At 42.3% G+C, this 12,921-nt stretch overlaps 1 protein-coding gene across 1 annotated transcript; it reads left to right on the forward strand.

Annotated features, from left to right (window-relative positions):
- The first annotated feature begins 544 nt into the window (after positions 1–544).
- On the forward strand, positions 545–3,468 carry LOC141085865 (uncharacterized). Its single transcript, XM_073571466.1, has 2 exons — positions 545–1,260; positions 1,477–3,468. Exons 1-2 carry the CDS (start codon positions 1,059–1,061, stop codon positions 3,108–3,110), a joined length of 1,836 nt encoding a protein of 611 aa, XP_073427567.1. The 5' UTR covers positions 545–1,058; the 3' UTR covers positions 3,111–3,468.
- Positions 3,469–12,921: the final 9,453 nt, after the last annotated feature.

The raw sequence follows: 12,921 nt of genomic DNA on the forward strand, positions 1-12,921 counted from the left end.
TTATGACTGTGCAATTGAACTGAGCCCGGGGTGTAAATTTCCTAAGGGTCGGCTCTTCAATTTATCTGTACCCGAGCACGAGGCTATGTGATCCTATATTAAGGAGGCGTTGGAGAAGGGTCATATTAGACCATCCTCTTCACCCTTAGGTGCTGGGTTTTTTTTCGTGGCTAAAAAGGATGGTTCATTAAGGCCTTGTATTGACTATCGTGCCCTCAACAAAATTACTGTTAAATATCAGTATCCGTTACCCCTGATTTCTGATCTATTCTCCAGAGTTAAAGGTGCTTGCTGGTTTACCAAGATTGACCTCAGGGGGGCGTATAATCTTATTCGCATTAAGCATGGGGATGAATGGAAGACGGCGTTTAATACTCCGGAGGGACATTTTGAGTACCTGGCAGGGTGGATAAAAATCAATGTTTTTTTTTAAAAAATCAAAAAAATCGGATTTTTTTGATTTAAATCGGATTTTTTTGATTTAAATCGGATTTTTTTCAATAAACTGCTTTTTGAGGAAAATATTTTACCATCCAAAGGTTCTTCCATCATGAGATAAAGCTGAGTTGTTTAACTCAGTAGAATAAAGGCTGTATATGTGTAACATTCACAATGCCATGCTCTTCCAGAGGTTTCTGTAGGATTAGTGGGCAGTTTCTCTCCTATATTATCACAGACGCTCGGTTTACTTACGCAGTTCTCAAAACTGAATTTGACTCCGCAGAGGTCCCAGCCTCTTCTTCACGGCAAAAATGTTACAACATGAACAGAGTTGAGAAAAAGACCTTAATCCTATTGTTCTACAAACCTCTGAATACAGAATCAACCCCTTCAGTGCCAAGTCCAAGAAGTTAGACAATATGTTTCTGATTGTTTGGAGTGGAATAGATCTGCACAACACAAGAAGAATGTGAAACTAAGTGTGAGGAGGAGGAAGGGCAAGCAGACAAGAAAATGAAAGTGAAACTTTGAGCACAATACTGCAGCATAGCCATAGACAGACAAGTCTGGATCTGTTTGTGTGTAGGATCTGAGGTTTATTACATTCTTTCCTTATAATGGCAGCAGGCCGTAAAAGAGACCCAGTTTGGGAATATTTTAATGAAGCTCCTTCGCCTATCGGTAAGGCAGGCATGCGTGCAAAATGCAAACGATGCAACAAAGAGATGCAAGGCCTGGTGGCGCGAATGAGGCAACATCATGAGAAGTGCGGTGATGAAGATGACCAAAGAAACACTTCTGAACAGGCAGGATCTTCAGGTTGGTAAACATTTTTATTGAATCCTATTTCTAAAGACTGAACTGTCGTGTGTGAAAAAAATTATATTTCTTATTATTACTGCATGTTACTGTCATTTGGTACAGTTATGAAGAAAAACAAATATTCCTTTTGGGGCAGGGGCAGTGATGTGTTGTGTACAATAAGCAGAAATTGTAAAAACAATAAAATAACAGCATTGACTTTTTTTTGTTTAGGGGAATTCATGGATTCTGGAAACTATCCACCTCCAAGATCACCATCATCCTGTTCTACAGTTTCAGAGTTATCCATCCAGGATAGTGCTTCATTAGCAGCAGCATCATCATCAGACACCCACAGCCACATATCACCATCACCCAAAAGGAAGAAAAAACCTTTACCTCCTGGAACCACCATAGATAGGTTTGTGATAAGAACTAGCAGATTAGAAAAAGAGCTGATTGATGAAAAAATTGCCCAGTTTATTTATGCAACGAACTCTTCTTTCCGTCTGACTGAGAACCCACATTTCATTAATATGGTTCAGTCACTGAGACCAGGATACAGTCCACCCAGCAGAGCTGATGTTGCAGGGAAACTGCTGGATCAAGTGTATGACGGAGAAATGGAGCAATGTGCAACAGCTCTGGAGGGTAAAATTGTTAACCTAAGTATTGATGGGTGGAGTAATGTCCACAATGATCCTATTGTATGTGCTTGTATAACAACAGAAGAAGGTAAAGTCTTCCTTGCACAAACAACTGATACGTCAGGAAATGCACACACAGCAGAATACTTACAAGAAGTGGCAGTAAAAGCTATAACGACATGTGAACAAAAATTCAAATGTCTAGTACGCAGTTTGGTCACTGACAATGCTGCAAACGTATCCAAGATGAGAAGAGATTTAGAAGAGCAGGGAGGGAATACAAAGCTGCTAATAACATATGGTTGCAGTGCTCATTTGCTGCACCTCTTAGCCAAAGACTTAAGTGTTCCAGAAATAAAGGCTAATGTTGTTGAAATTGCTAAATACTTCCGTAATAATCATTTTGTTGCAGCAGCTCTGAAAAGGATGGGTGGAACCAAGCTAACGCTCCCACAAGATGTTAGATGGAACTCTGTGGTGGACTGTTTTGAGCAGTATATCAAAAACTGGCCTATTCTGATGACACTTTGTGAAGAAAATCGAGATAAAATAGATGGCACTGTCACGGCCAAAATCCTCAACATTGGGCTTAAGAGAAATGTTGAACATATGCTGAGCTTCCAGAAACCCATCTCTCAAGCTTTAAACAAAATACAGAAAAATAGCTGTTTTATTGCGGATGCTGTTGAAATTTGGAAGGAACTGAGTGAACACTTAAAAACAGAACTACACATGGACAGAATTAAATTACAAGCAGTAAACAAACGAATGGGACAAGCACTGACTCCAGCTCATTTTTTGGCAAATATTGTCAATATCCAATATCAGGGTCAAAACCTAAGTGCTGAGGAAGAGGAGTTAGCTATGACATGGGTATCCAGCAATCATCCATCTTTAATGCCAACTATAATAAACTTCAGAGCTAAGGGGGAACCATTCAAGAAATATATGTTTGCTGAAGATATTTTAAGGAAGGTCACACCAGTAAACTGGTGGAAGTCACTTAAGCGCTTGGATTTAGAGACTGTTCAAGTAATGATTTCACTTTTAACAGCAGCAGCTTCTTCTGCAGGCGTTGAAAGAATATTCTCTTCCTTTGGACTCATTCATTCTAAATTGAGAAATCGGTTGGGACCCAATAAAGCAGGAAAGCTTGTTTTTCTTTTCCAGATTATGAATAGGAACAAAGAAGATGATGATGATGAAGATGACGACAAGTGAGCTACAGAGGACAGCAGGGACAGTAGTATTTAAGTTTTTCATGTGTCGGCTGGGCTGACAGTCTAAGTTTCTTAAAATATATATATATTTTGTTTAGCCAAATTAGTTAACAAACATGGATGTTTGTTTAAGCAAATAACTTATGCTGTAATGTTGTTATTGTTTCAGTTGAATAAATCTATTTAAATTGTTATTAAGGTCAGGATTATTTTTCTCCTTCCTAAGTACAACAGAACAGTGGTGTCCAAATATGAATGATTAACCCATTAAACTGGGGAGAAAAAAGTAATATAAAAAGTGATTCTAAAAATCTTCATCTACTTGCATGTTAAAGTAGCAAGAACTAGTTTAGGTAGAAACTTTGATTTAAATCACTGATTTAAATCAAGCCTTATTGACTAGTGATTTAAATCGTGATTTAAATCGTGATTTAAATCAGTTAGATTTAAATCAAATCCACCCGGTGATGCCTTTTGGGCTCACTAATGCCCCTTCTGTCTTCCAGTGCTTCATGAACGATATATTCCGAGACTTTGTGGATAAATTTTTGATTATCTATCTGGATGATATTTTGATCTTCTCCAAGAATTGGGACTCTCATGTGGAACATGTTCGGACTGTGTTCCGGATTTTGAGGGAGAATTCCCTGTATGTCAAGGGATCGAAATGCCTTTTTGGGGTACAGAGGATTTCATTTTTGGGATTTATTTTGTCTCCGTCAACTATTGAAATGGACCCGGCCAAGGTACAGGCCATTTATGATTAGGTTCAGCCCACTTCTTTGAAGGCCCTCCAGAAGTTTTTGGGTTTTGCTAATTTTTATCGGAAATTTATTGCTAATTTTTCTGGTATTGCCAAGCCATTGACTGATTTGACCAGGAAGGGTGCTGATGTGCTGAACTGGTCTCCGGAGGCTGTTTCTTCCTTTCAGGAGCTGAAGCGAAGATTCACTTCTGCTCCGGTTTTGCGGCAACCTGATGTCTCACTCCCGTTTCAGGTGGAGGTGGACGCTTCTGAGATTGGTGCAGGAGCGGTGTTGTCCCAAAAAGATCCTGTGACATCTAAAATTAATCCTTGTGCTTTCTTTTCCCGAAAGTTCTCTCCATCCGAACGTAACTATGATGTGGGGAATCGGGAACTGTTGGCCATGAAATGGGCATTTGAGGAGTGGAGACATTGGTTGGAGGGAGCCAAACACCAAGTCGTGGTCCTTACTGACCACAAGAATTTGATTTACATGGAGTCGGCCAAGCGCTTGAATCCTAGACAGGCTAGGTGGGCCTTGTTTTTCACACGTTTTGATTTTGTGGTCTCTTTTCTTCCGGGCACTAAGAATGTCAAGGCAGACGCCCTCTCTAGGAGTTTCCTTGCTGATTCTCCTGTTGTGACTAAGCCTGCTACCATCTTAGGCGAGAGGGTAGTTCTTTCTGCCATCTCGCCCGATTTGAGACGTGCTCTGGAAGAGTTTCAGGAGGACAAACCTGAGCGTAGTCCCAGTGGAAAGTTGTATGTTCCTGACCAGTTGAGGAAGAGAGTGATGTCTGAAGTTCATTGCTCTGCATTGGCTGGTTAACCAGGTATTTTTGGTACTAGAGATCTGGTGAGTCGGTCTTTTTGGTGGCCCGCCTTGTCTCATGATGTCAGGAATTTTGTGCAGTCCTGTGGGACTTGCTCCCGGTCTAAACCTTGTTCTCGCTCTAGTGGCTTGTTGATGCCTTTGCCGGTGCCCAGGAGGCCATGGACCCATATTTCAATGGATTTTATCTCTGATATGCCTGTCTCTCAGAGAATGACTGTTATTTAGGTGATTTGTGATAGATTCTCTAAGATGGTCCATCTTCTACCACTCCCTAAGTTGCCATCTTCTTCTGAGTTGGTGCCCCTGTTTTTGCAACAGGTGGTTCGCTTGCACGGGATTCCTGAGAACATTGTATCTGACAGAGGAGTTCAGTTTGTGTCTAGATTTTGGAGGACTTTCTGTTCCAAGCTCGGAATTCAGTTGTCCTTCTCCTCTGACTTTGGAGTCGTATTTGAGATGTTTTATTTCTGCCGATCAGGATGATTGGGTTTCATTTGTGCCCTTGGCCGAATTTGCTTTAAATAATAGAGCTAGTTCTGCCACTTTGATGTCACCTTTTTTTGTAACTTTGGGTTTCACCCTCGATTTTCTTCAGGGCAGGTGGAGTCTTCTGCCTGCCCAGGTGTTGACACTGTGGTGGAGAGAATGCACCAGATCTGGGACCAAGTAGTGGATAAGTTGTCTCTCTCCCAGGAAAAGGCCCAGCGGTTTTCCAACCGGCGTAGGACCGTTGGTCCCCAGTTTAAGGTGGGTGATATGGTTTTGTTGTCATCAAAAAATATCGCTATGAAGGTGGCTTCTCCTAAGTTTAAGCCTAGAGTTATTGGACCTTACAAGATTTTGGAGATTATTAATCCGGTCTCTTTTCGGTTGGCTCTTCCTGTCACATTTAAAATTCATGTGTTTCATAAGTCCTTGTTGAAGAGGTTTGTTGAACCAGTAGTTCCTGTGGTGGCACCTCCTGACCTTGTATTGGTTGAAGGTAACATGGAATATGAAGTAGAGAAGATACTGGATTCCCGTCTGGCTAGACGGAGACTCCAGTATTTGGTTAAGTGAAAGGGTTATGGTCAGGAGGATAATTCCTGGGTTTCTGCCTCTGATATTCATGCCGAAAGATTGGTGCGTGCCTTTTATCGGGCTCACCCGGATCGCCCTGGTGGCGTGGATGAGGGTTCGGTGACCCCTCCTCAAGGGGGAGGTACTGTTGTGAGTTCATTTTTCCCTTCACCGTTGAGGTCAGATGAACTCCCTCCTCTGAAGGAAGGTATTGAGGCTGATAACCAAACACCTGGGAAGCTAGATGATGACTGGGTGGCTGGAATTGAGGACTGGATATAAGGCAGTCGACGCCCTTCTGCCTTGCTGGTGATCCTGCTGGATTCTTGGAGACCAGTCTGATTCCTGCGTCTCAAAGCTAAGTTTTTCTGCTCTGCTTTGTACACTTCAGTTTTGTTTTGCCTTGTTTTTTGGGAGTTCTGCCATCCCCGGCCGGGGGTGAGCTGAATTCCATTTTTGTCTCTGATCTGTTGATCTTTTGCTCTGTCTTCAGAATATACCTGAGTGCTGATTTAGTCTTTTGAAGCCTAGCGACTTCAGGGCCTGTTTTTCCTATCAGTCGGTTGGCACATTTTGGATAGGGTTTTTGCGGATGGCAGACAGCAGCTTTCCTATCCTGTCCTATTTTAGTTAGCTTGGGCCCCATCATTTGCTCAACCTATCTTTCTGTGTTAGTGTTTTCATCTTGCCTCACCGTCATTATATGTTGGGAGCTGCCTATTGCTTTGGGGTCTGCTCTGGGGCAGTTTAGTTTTTCCCCTTTCTGTCTTTAGGCTATGTAGTTCTCCGTCTGTGATAGAGGGGTCTAGGGCACCGTAGGAACCCCCCACGGCTACTGCTAGTTGTTGTGGATAGGTTCAGGGGTCTGCAATCCGATAGCTGCCAACATCTCTGGTTTTTCTGGACTTAGCTAGTATTTTATTTTTTCCTCCTTCGGTGACTCATCATAACACAAATCGGTGACGAAATCCAAAGCTATATGCTGCCATGGAACCGAGGGGATTGGCAGAGGAAGCAGAAGACCGGAGGGTGGCCGTCTAGGAACCTTAACCTTGGCACAAGAGGAACAAGACGCTGTGAAGTCAATCACATCCTTGCGAAGTGAAGGCCACCAATAAAAACGAGCAATGAGATCCAGTGTCTTCTTGACTCCGACATGCCCAGAAAGTATAGAGGAATGTCCCCAATGCAGCACCTCTTTTCTGTCTGCCTCAGAAACATAGGTCTTGCCTGGAGAAGTGATCAGACTCATAGGAGCCACAGTGATGATCTTGGCTGGATCGATGATGTGAGTCGGTTCCTCCACCAAATCAGGAGACTGCAGAGACCGGGACAATGCATCAGCCTTGACGTTTTTAGGTCCGGGACGAAAACGCAGCTCAAAATCGAACCGGCCAAAAAAAAGAGACCATCTGGCTTGCCGGGGGTTCAGTCTGAGGGCTGACTGGAGGTACGCTAGATTCTTGTGATTGGTAAAGATGGTAAACGGGTGGATGGCTCCTTCAAGAAGATAGCGCCACTCCTCCATTGCCAATATTATGGCTAACAACTCGTGGTCCCCGATGGAGTAATTACACTCAGCAGGAGAGAAGGCCTTTGAGAAGAACCCACAGGTAACCAGTCGTCCGGACGGGGATTTCTGAGAGAGAACTGCACCCGCTCCCGTGGATGAGGCATCTACCTCCAAAACGAATGGCTTGTTAGCCTCGGGTCGGTGGAGCACAGGTGCTGTCGCAAAGGCTTGTTTCAACCTGGAAAAGGCCTCTTCAGCCTCTGGAGGCCAGAGCGAGGAGTTGGTGCCCTTGCGAGTAAGACTGGAAATGGGTTTGATGAGAGATGAAAAATGTGGCACAAATGAACGATAGTAATTGGCGAAGTCGAGGAACCGTTGAATCGCCTTGACCCCCACCGGACGGGGCCATTGAAGAATTGCCGACAAATTTTCAGGATCCATTTTCAGCCCAGAATCCGAAACAATGTAGCCCAGGAAGGGCAACGAAGACTGCTCAAAGTGACACTTCTCAAGCTTCGCATAGAGGTGATTCTCCCGCAGGCGCTGCAGTACCTGACGAACACTCCTCCTGTGGGACGCCAGATCCGGGGAAAAAATAAGAATGTCATCTAGATACACCACCACGCAGGAGTACAGCAGGTCTCGGAAGATGTCATTAACGAACTCCTGAAACACCGCGGGAGCATTGCAGAGGCCGAAGGGCATAACAAGATATTCATAATGCCCGTCCCGGGTGTTAAAGGCCGTTTTCCATTCGTCGCCGGAGCGGATGCAGACGAGATTATAGGCTCCGCGTAGATCCAACTTCGAGAAGACGCGGGCTCCACGTAAGCGGTCAAAGAGTTCAGGAATGAGAGGCAAGGGATGTTTATTCTTTATCGTAATGTTGTTTAATCCCCAGAAATCGATGCAAGGACGGAGCAAACTGTCCTTCTTTTTCACAAAGAAGAACCCGGCACCGGCAGGAGAAGACTTCCGTTTGACCCCTCTGGCTAAATTATCACGAATGTACTCGGACATGGCCGTAGTCTCAGCTGGAGACAGGGGATAAATTCGCCCCCTGGGCGGAGTGGTCCCGGGTCGTAGATCAATAGGACAATCAAACGGGCGATGCGGGGGAAGTGTCTCTGCCTCCTTCTTATCGAACACATCAGAAAACGACCAGTACGCGGCAGGTAAGCCCGCAGGACCCGAAGAGACTGGATGAGTGACAGGAAGAACGGACCCTAGGCACCTCTCTTGGCAAGGATGCCCCCAGTGGAGGACTTCACCGGAACGCCAATCCAGAACGGGTTCATCTGTCCTAAGCCAGGGAAGGCCAAGTAGCAGAGCGTGGGACAACTTGACCCGTTCTACTTGCATCGGCTCTGGCGCGGGACCAGTCGCGGCGGTGCTGACACCTGTTCAACCCATCCTGGCCTGTCGGTGTTTTTTATTACGGGATTGGTGGGAGGTGGGAAGGCACTGTTTACATCACACGGGTCTCTGCAGTCTCACCACGCGTACAAAAGCTGGCAGTGCTTTGGGGGGAGCTGCATCCAAAGCGCTCCATACACGGAACGTGGAAACATACCCTAATACTTTAACTGTCTGATGGCACATATTGGTCAGTAGTCACCATTTTGCTGAATCTGTGTGGAAGTGAATTACAAAAAAATATGCATTTTTGGCGAATGCGGATTTATGTAAGATTCAAGTAGAATTCAATTCCACTCTAATTTATTTGCTCATCTCTACTTAGCATCTATCGATTCCAGTTAATAACTTATAAGCTTGTTTTTTTTTTGTTTGTTTTTTTTTTTTAGAGATATTGGAAATTTTTTATAGTTTGTTTGGGGTGTTGTATTTAACCCCTTAGTGACACAGCCAAATTTTAAAAACCTGACCATTGTCACTTTATGTGGTAATAACTCTGGAACGCTTTGACAAATTCCAGTGATTTTGAGATTGTTTTTTTCATGACACATTATACTTTATGATAATAGTAAATTTAGGTTGATATGTTTTGTATTTATTTATAAAATATATCAGAAATGTAAAAAAATTTATCAATTTTCAAACTTTGATTATCCCTTTAATCTAGATGGTCATGCCATAGCAAAACATTAATAAACAATATTTCCCACATGTCTGCTTTACATCAGCACCATTTGTAAAATGTTATTTTATTTTAGCATTTTAGGAGGTTTAAAAATGTAACAGCAATTTTTTCACTTTTTCAAAGAAATTTACACAATTATTTTTTTTAGGGACCTATCCAGGTTTGAAGCGACTTTAGGGGTCCTATATATTAGAAAACCCCCAAAAGTGATACCATTTTAAAAACAGCACCCTCTGACATACTGAAAGCTGCCGTTAGGTAGTTTATTAACCCTTCAGGTGCTTTTCAGTAATTAAGACAAGTGGCATAATAGGAATGAAAAAGTTGATTTTTACCACCTTAAAATCGCTGACTTTTGAACAGGTCAGTGTAGCCGGCAGACTCTAAGGCCACTATTTGCTTGTGAATTGCCATGGCACACATCAAGACCACACAATCATGATCTGAGGGTGCCGATGGGGATAAAGAGGGAGAAGTCACAATCTTTTAAAACATTTAAATGATATAGTGACTATTAACAGCACCATCTAAAGGGGTTAAACAAAGATATGGACGGTGACAACACTGATCGTGGCTGATGCAGCAAGTTGTCAGCTATGGTGTACAGTCAACAGCTGCTGGATTGTCACCTGTATGGGAATATGGGGATGCTATTCTCTTATATCTCAGGTCAGTTAAAAGATATTGATGGTTATTAAGGGGTTAAGAAAGTGACAACTGGATTCATTGCCAGGATAGTTCTCACTGCTGAATTAGCATATCAGCAATGCAATATGAGCTAATAATTTCAGTGTGACCATATATTATTATTATGGTTTACTGCTTTGTGTATGAGTATTCCTTTTAGGATAAGGACAGATTGGCGGCACAATATGACCACTGATTGGTAAACTTTTATTAATTGGGAGTCTTTTTTTTTTTTCTTTGAAACATCATTTTTTTATTGATTTTGTAATGAAGTTGCATATTACAAGTTATAAACATTGCATTGAATTGTTACAAAGAACATAAGCATGTTTAAATATCACCTAAGCCTGAATAGAAGCAAAAATAAACTTAACAAATATAAAATTATCAAACCCCCTTACATCCACATTTTCATAATTACATTGACTGAAATCAGACACCTTATCTCCAGCTCCACCTTATCCTCCATATAGCTCATATAACACATTTCAGTTTACCCAGATTACCACTCAAATCCTCTGATACCAATCCGAATCCACAAAGGCGCTCATTAAGTCTTGAATTTCTCTGGTGGTCAGTGACATTTCTATAAACACTCTCCATTTTTTTAAAAAAAATTTCATCATTTTATCTTTATTTCTGTTTCTCTTTTTTCCAAAAATAAGACTGATGTTAAACCTTCCTTGATCTTTTATCCCTGGGAGTGTTTTAGCTAGCCAGTGTTGCAGAATTAGACATTTTGTCACCATTGCAATGGTGTGAAACAAGTCATGTAGCCGCCCCCCTCTTGTTTTACCCGTCGTAAAGTGAAACAACCAACACAATGGATCTAGTTCTACCCATATCCCACATATCTTCAGATACATATCCTGGACTTTTAACCAGAGTTCTTGTGTCCTGCGACATGACCACAATCCATGTTCTGTGTCTGTTTTGAGCATTGTACATTCTGGGCAGCTTGTCTGCCTATCAGGATTCTGCGGAGTCGGAGGTATATTGAAGCCACATATTTTATGCACATATTTTATTATTCTGAACTGACTATCTCTCCATTATTCATTGATGATATGCTTTCTTACCAATTCCCAGCCCCGCAGAATCTTATGCTCAAGTTCTTCATCATGTATATGTTTTTCCCATTTGTGAAATATTTTGCCCTTCCCTGAAGGGCGTAATATGTCCCTCAGCATCCCATATATTGAGGTGATAGATATTTCTCCAATGTCTTTGGTAACCAAGCCCTCCCATATTTCTGAATAGATTTCCTTCCTCACATCCTAAAGGAGGTCTAATACATGCTTTAATTGACTATATATCAAATGAAATCTCGGAAGCTCAAATTTGTCTATCACTTCCAATCCCGTCAACCAGCGGCCTTCTTGTAGATGTAGTAAGTCCCCTAACGTCTGTATACCTTTCCCGAACCACTCTGTGTATAATTTATTTTCTCTTCCTAATCTAAAGGCAGGAAATGCCCAAGGATAACATTTTTAGTTTTTTTTCTTACTGCCTTCCATGTGGCAATGGTATCTTTACATATTACCGAATATTTAATGTTTGGCGGTATGTGTGACAGCGGCGTATGTAGCAGCGCCGTCAGGTCCCACAAACCACAAAATTCCGTTTACAATTTGTAGTCAGTATATCGCCCCTTTTTTTGAATCCAGTCTATTACATTCCTCATTAAACACGATAAATTATTTCCCCTAATATTTGGCAATCCCACTCCCCCTCCTTCCTTTGTGTGCATTAGAGTTCTTATGGCCAATCTCGCTCTTTTACCCCTCCAGATGAATTTAGAAAAGGCCCTGTTTAATCTGAGAACATCTGCGTGATGAATTAACATTGGGATAGTTTGCATTGGGTACAGTAATCTTGCAAAGCTTGCCATCTTGATTAGGTGGCAGCGACCCAGCAGTGAGGGGTAGATTTCCCCACCTCTCCAACTCCTCTATTTTGTCTATGATAGGCTTATAATTGAGATCATAAATCTGTTTCGGCGTTCTCCCCAAATAAATTCCCAAGTACTTTATAGATGTCGCTTTCGGGATACCCATTATATTACTCTCCTGGCCACGTTTTACCTCACTCCTCATGAACAGAATCTCACATTTAGACTTATTTAAACGAAAGCCCGAGAATTTTCCAAACTTTTCAATTTCAAGCAGCAACATAGGGAGATCTTCCTCTGGGTTGTTCATGAACAGAATTATGTCATCTGCAAATAGGGCATTTTTGACTGTCTCATTTCCCACCTTTATCCCTTTGTAGGAACTGCAATCACTTAAATATCTCGACATAGGTTCTATCGCCAAATTATACAGTAAGGGGGACAGCGGACACCCCTGCCTCGTTCCCTTTTTCAGCTCGAAGGCATCTGAGAGAAACCCCGACGTGTATACCCTTGCTTTGGGATTTTGATATAGTACCGCCAAAAATTGTCTAAACGGACCTACCAGATTTATTTTATCCAACACTTGACCCAACCATGGCCACCTCACATTATCGAACGCTTTTTCTGCGTCCAGTGTAACCATAGCTGGATCCTCTCCCTTATCCAAATGCTTCCCTCTAATCTTGTCTAGCAATAACATGGCTTTCCTTATATTAGTAACGGCTGATCTTCCCTTCACAAAACCTGTTTGCTGCTTTGATATCAATCTAGGTAGTATCCTAGCCAGCCTGTCTGCCATTATTTTTGAGAGAAGTTTAACATATTGATTTATTAATGATATAGGTCTATATCCCGAAGGGTCTTCCAAATCCTTCCCTCCCTTCGGGAGCTTTATGTAGGCCATATTCATCCCTTCTGACATAGCTTCCCCTTGCAAAATGTGATTATATAAATCTTTAAGCGTGGGAACTATTTTCT

This window comes from Dendrobates tinctorius, unplaced genomic scaffold (genome assembly GCF_039654945.1).
Source record: "Dendrobates tinctorius isolate UK_male_01 unplaced genomic scaffold, ASM3965494v1 ptg000007l, whole genome shotgun sequence".
Lineage (NCBI taxonomy): Eukaryota > Metazoa > Chordata > Amphibia > Anura > Dendrobatidae > Dendrobates > Dendrobates tinctorius.

What these genes read in the sequence shown, in the direction of transcription:
- LOC141085865 (XM_073571466.1), top strand. Translation starts at nt 1,059, where the DNA reads ATGGCAGCAGGCCGTAAAAGAGACCCAGTTTGGGAATATTTTAATGAA. An exon ending in TGAACAGGCAGGATCTTCAG is followed by an intron (nt 1,261 to 1,476) that starts GTTGGTAAACAT and finishes TTTTTTGTTTAG; the next exon opens with GGGAATTCATGGATTCTGGA.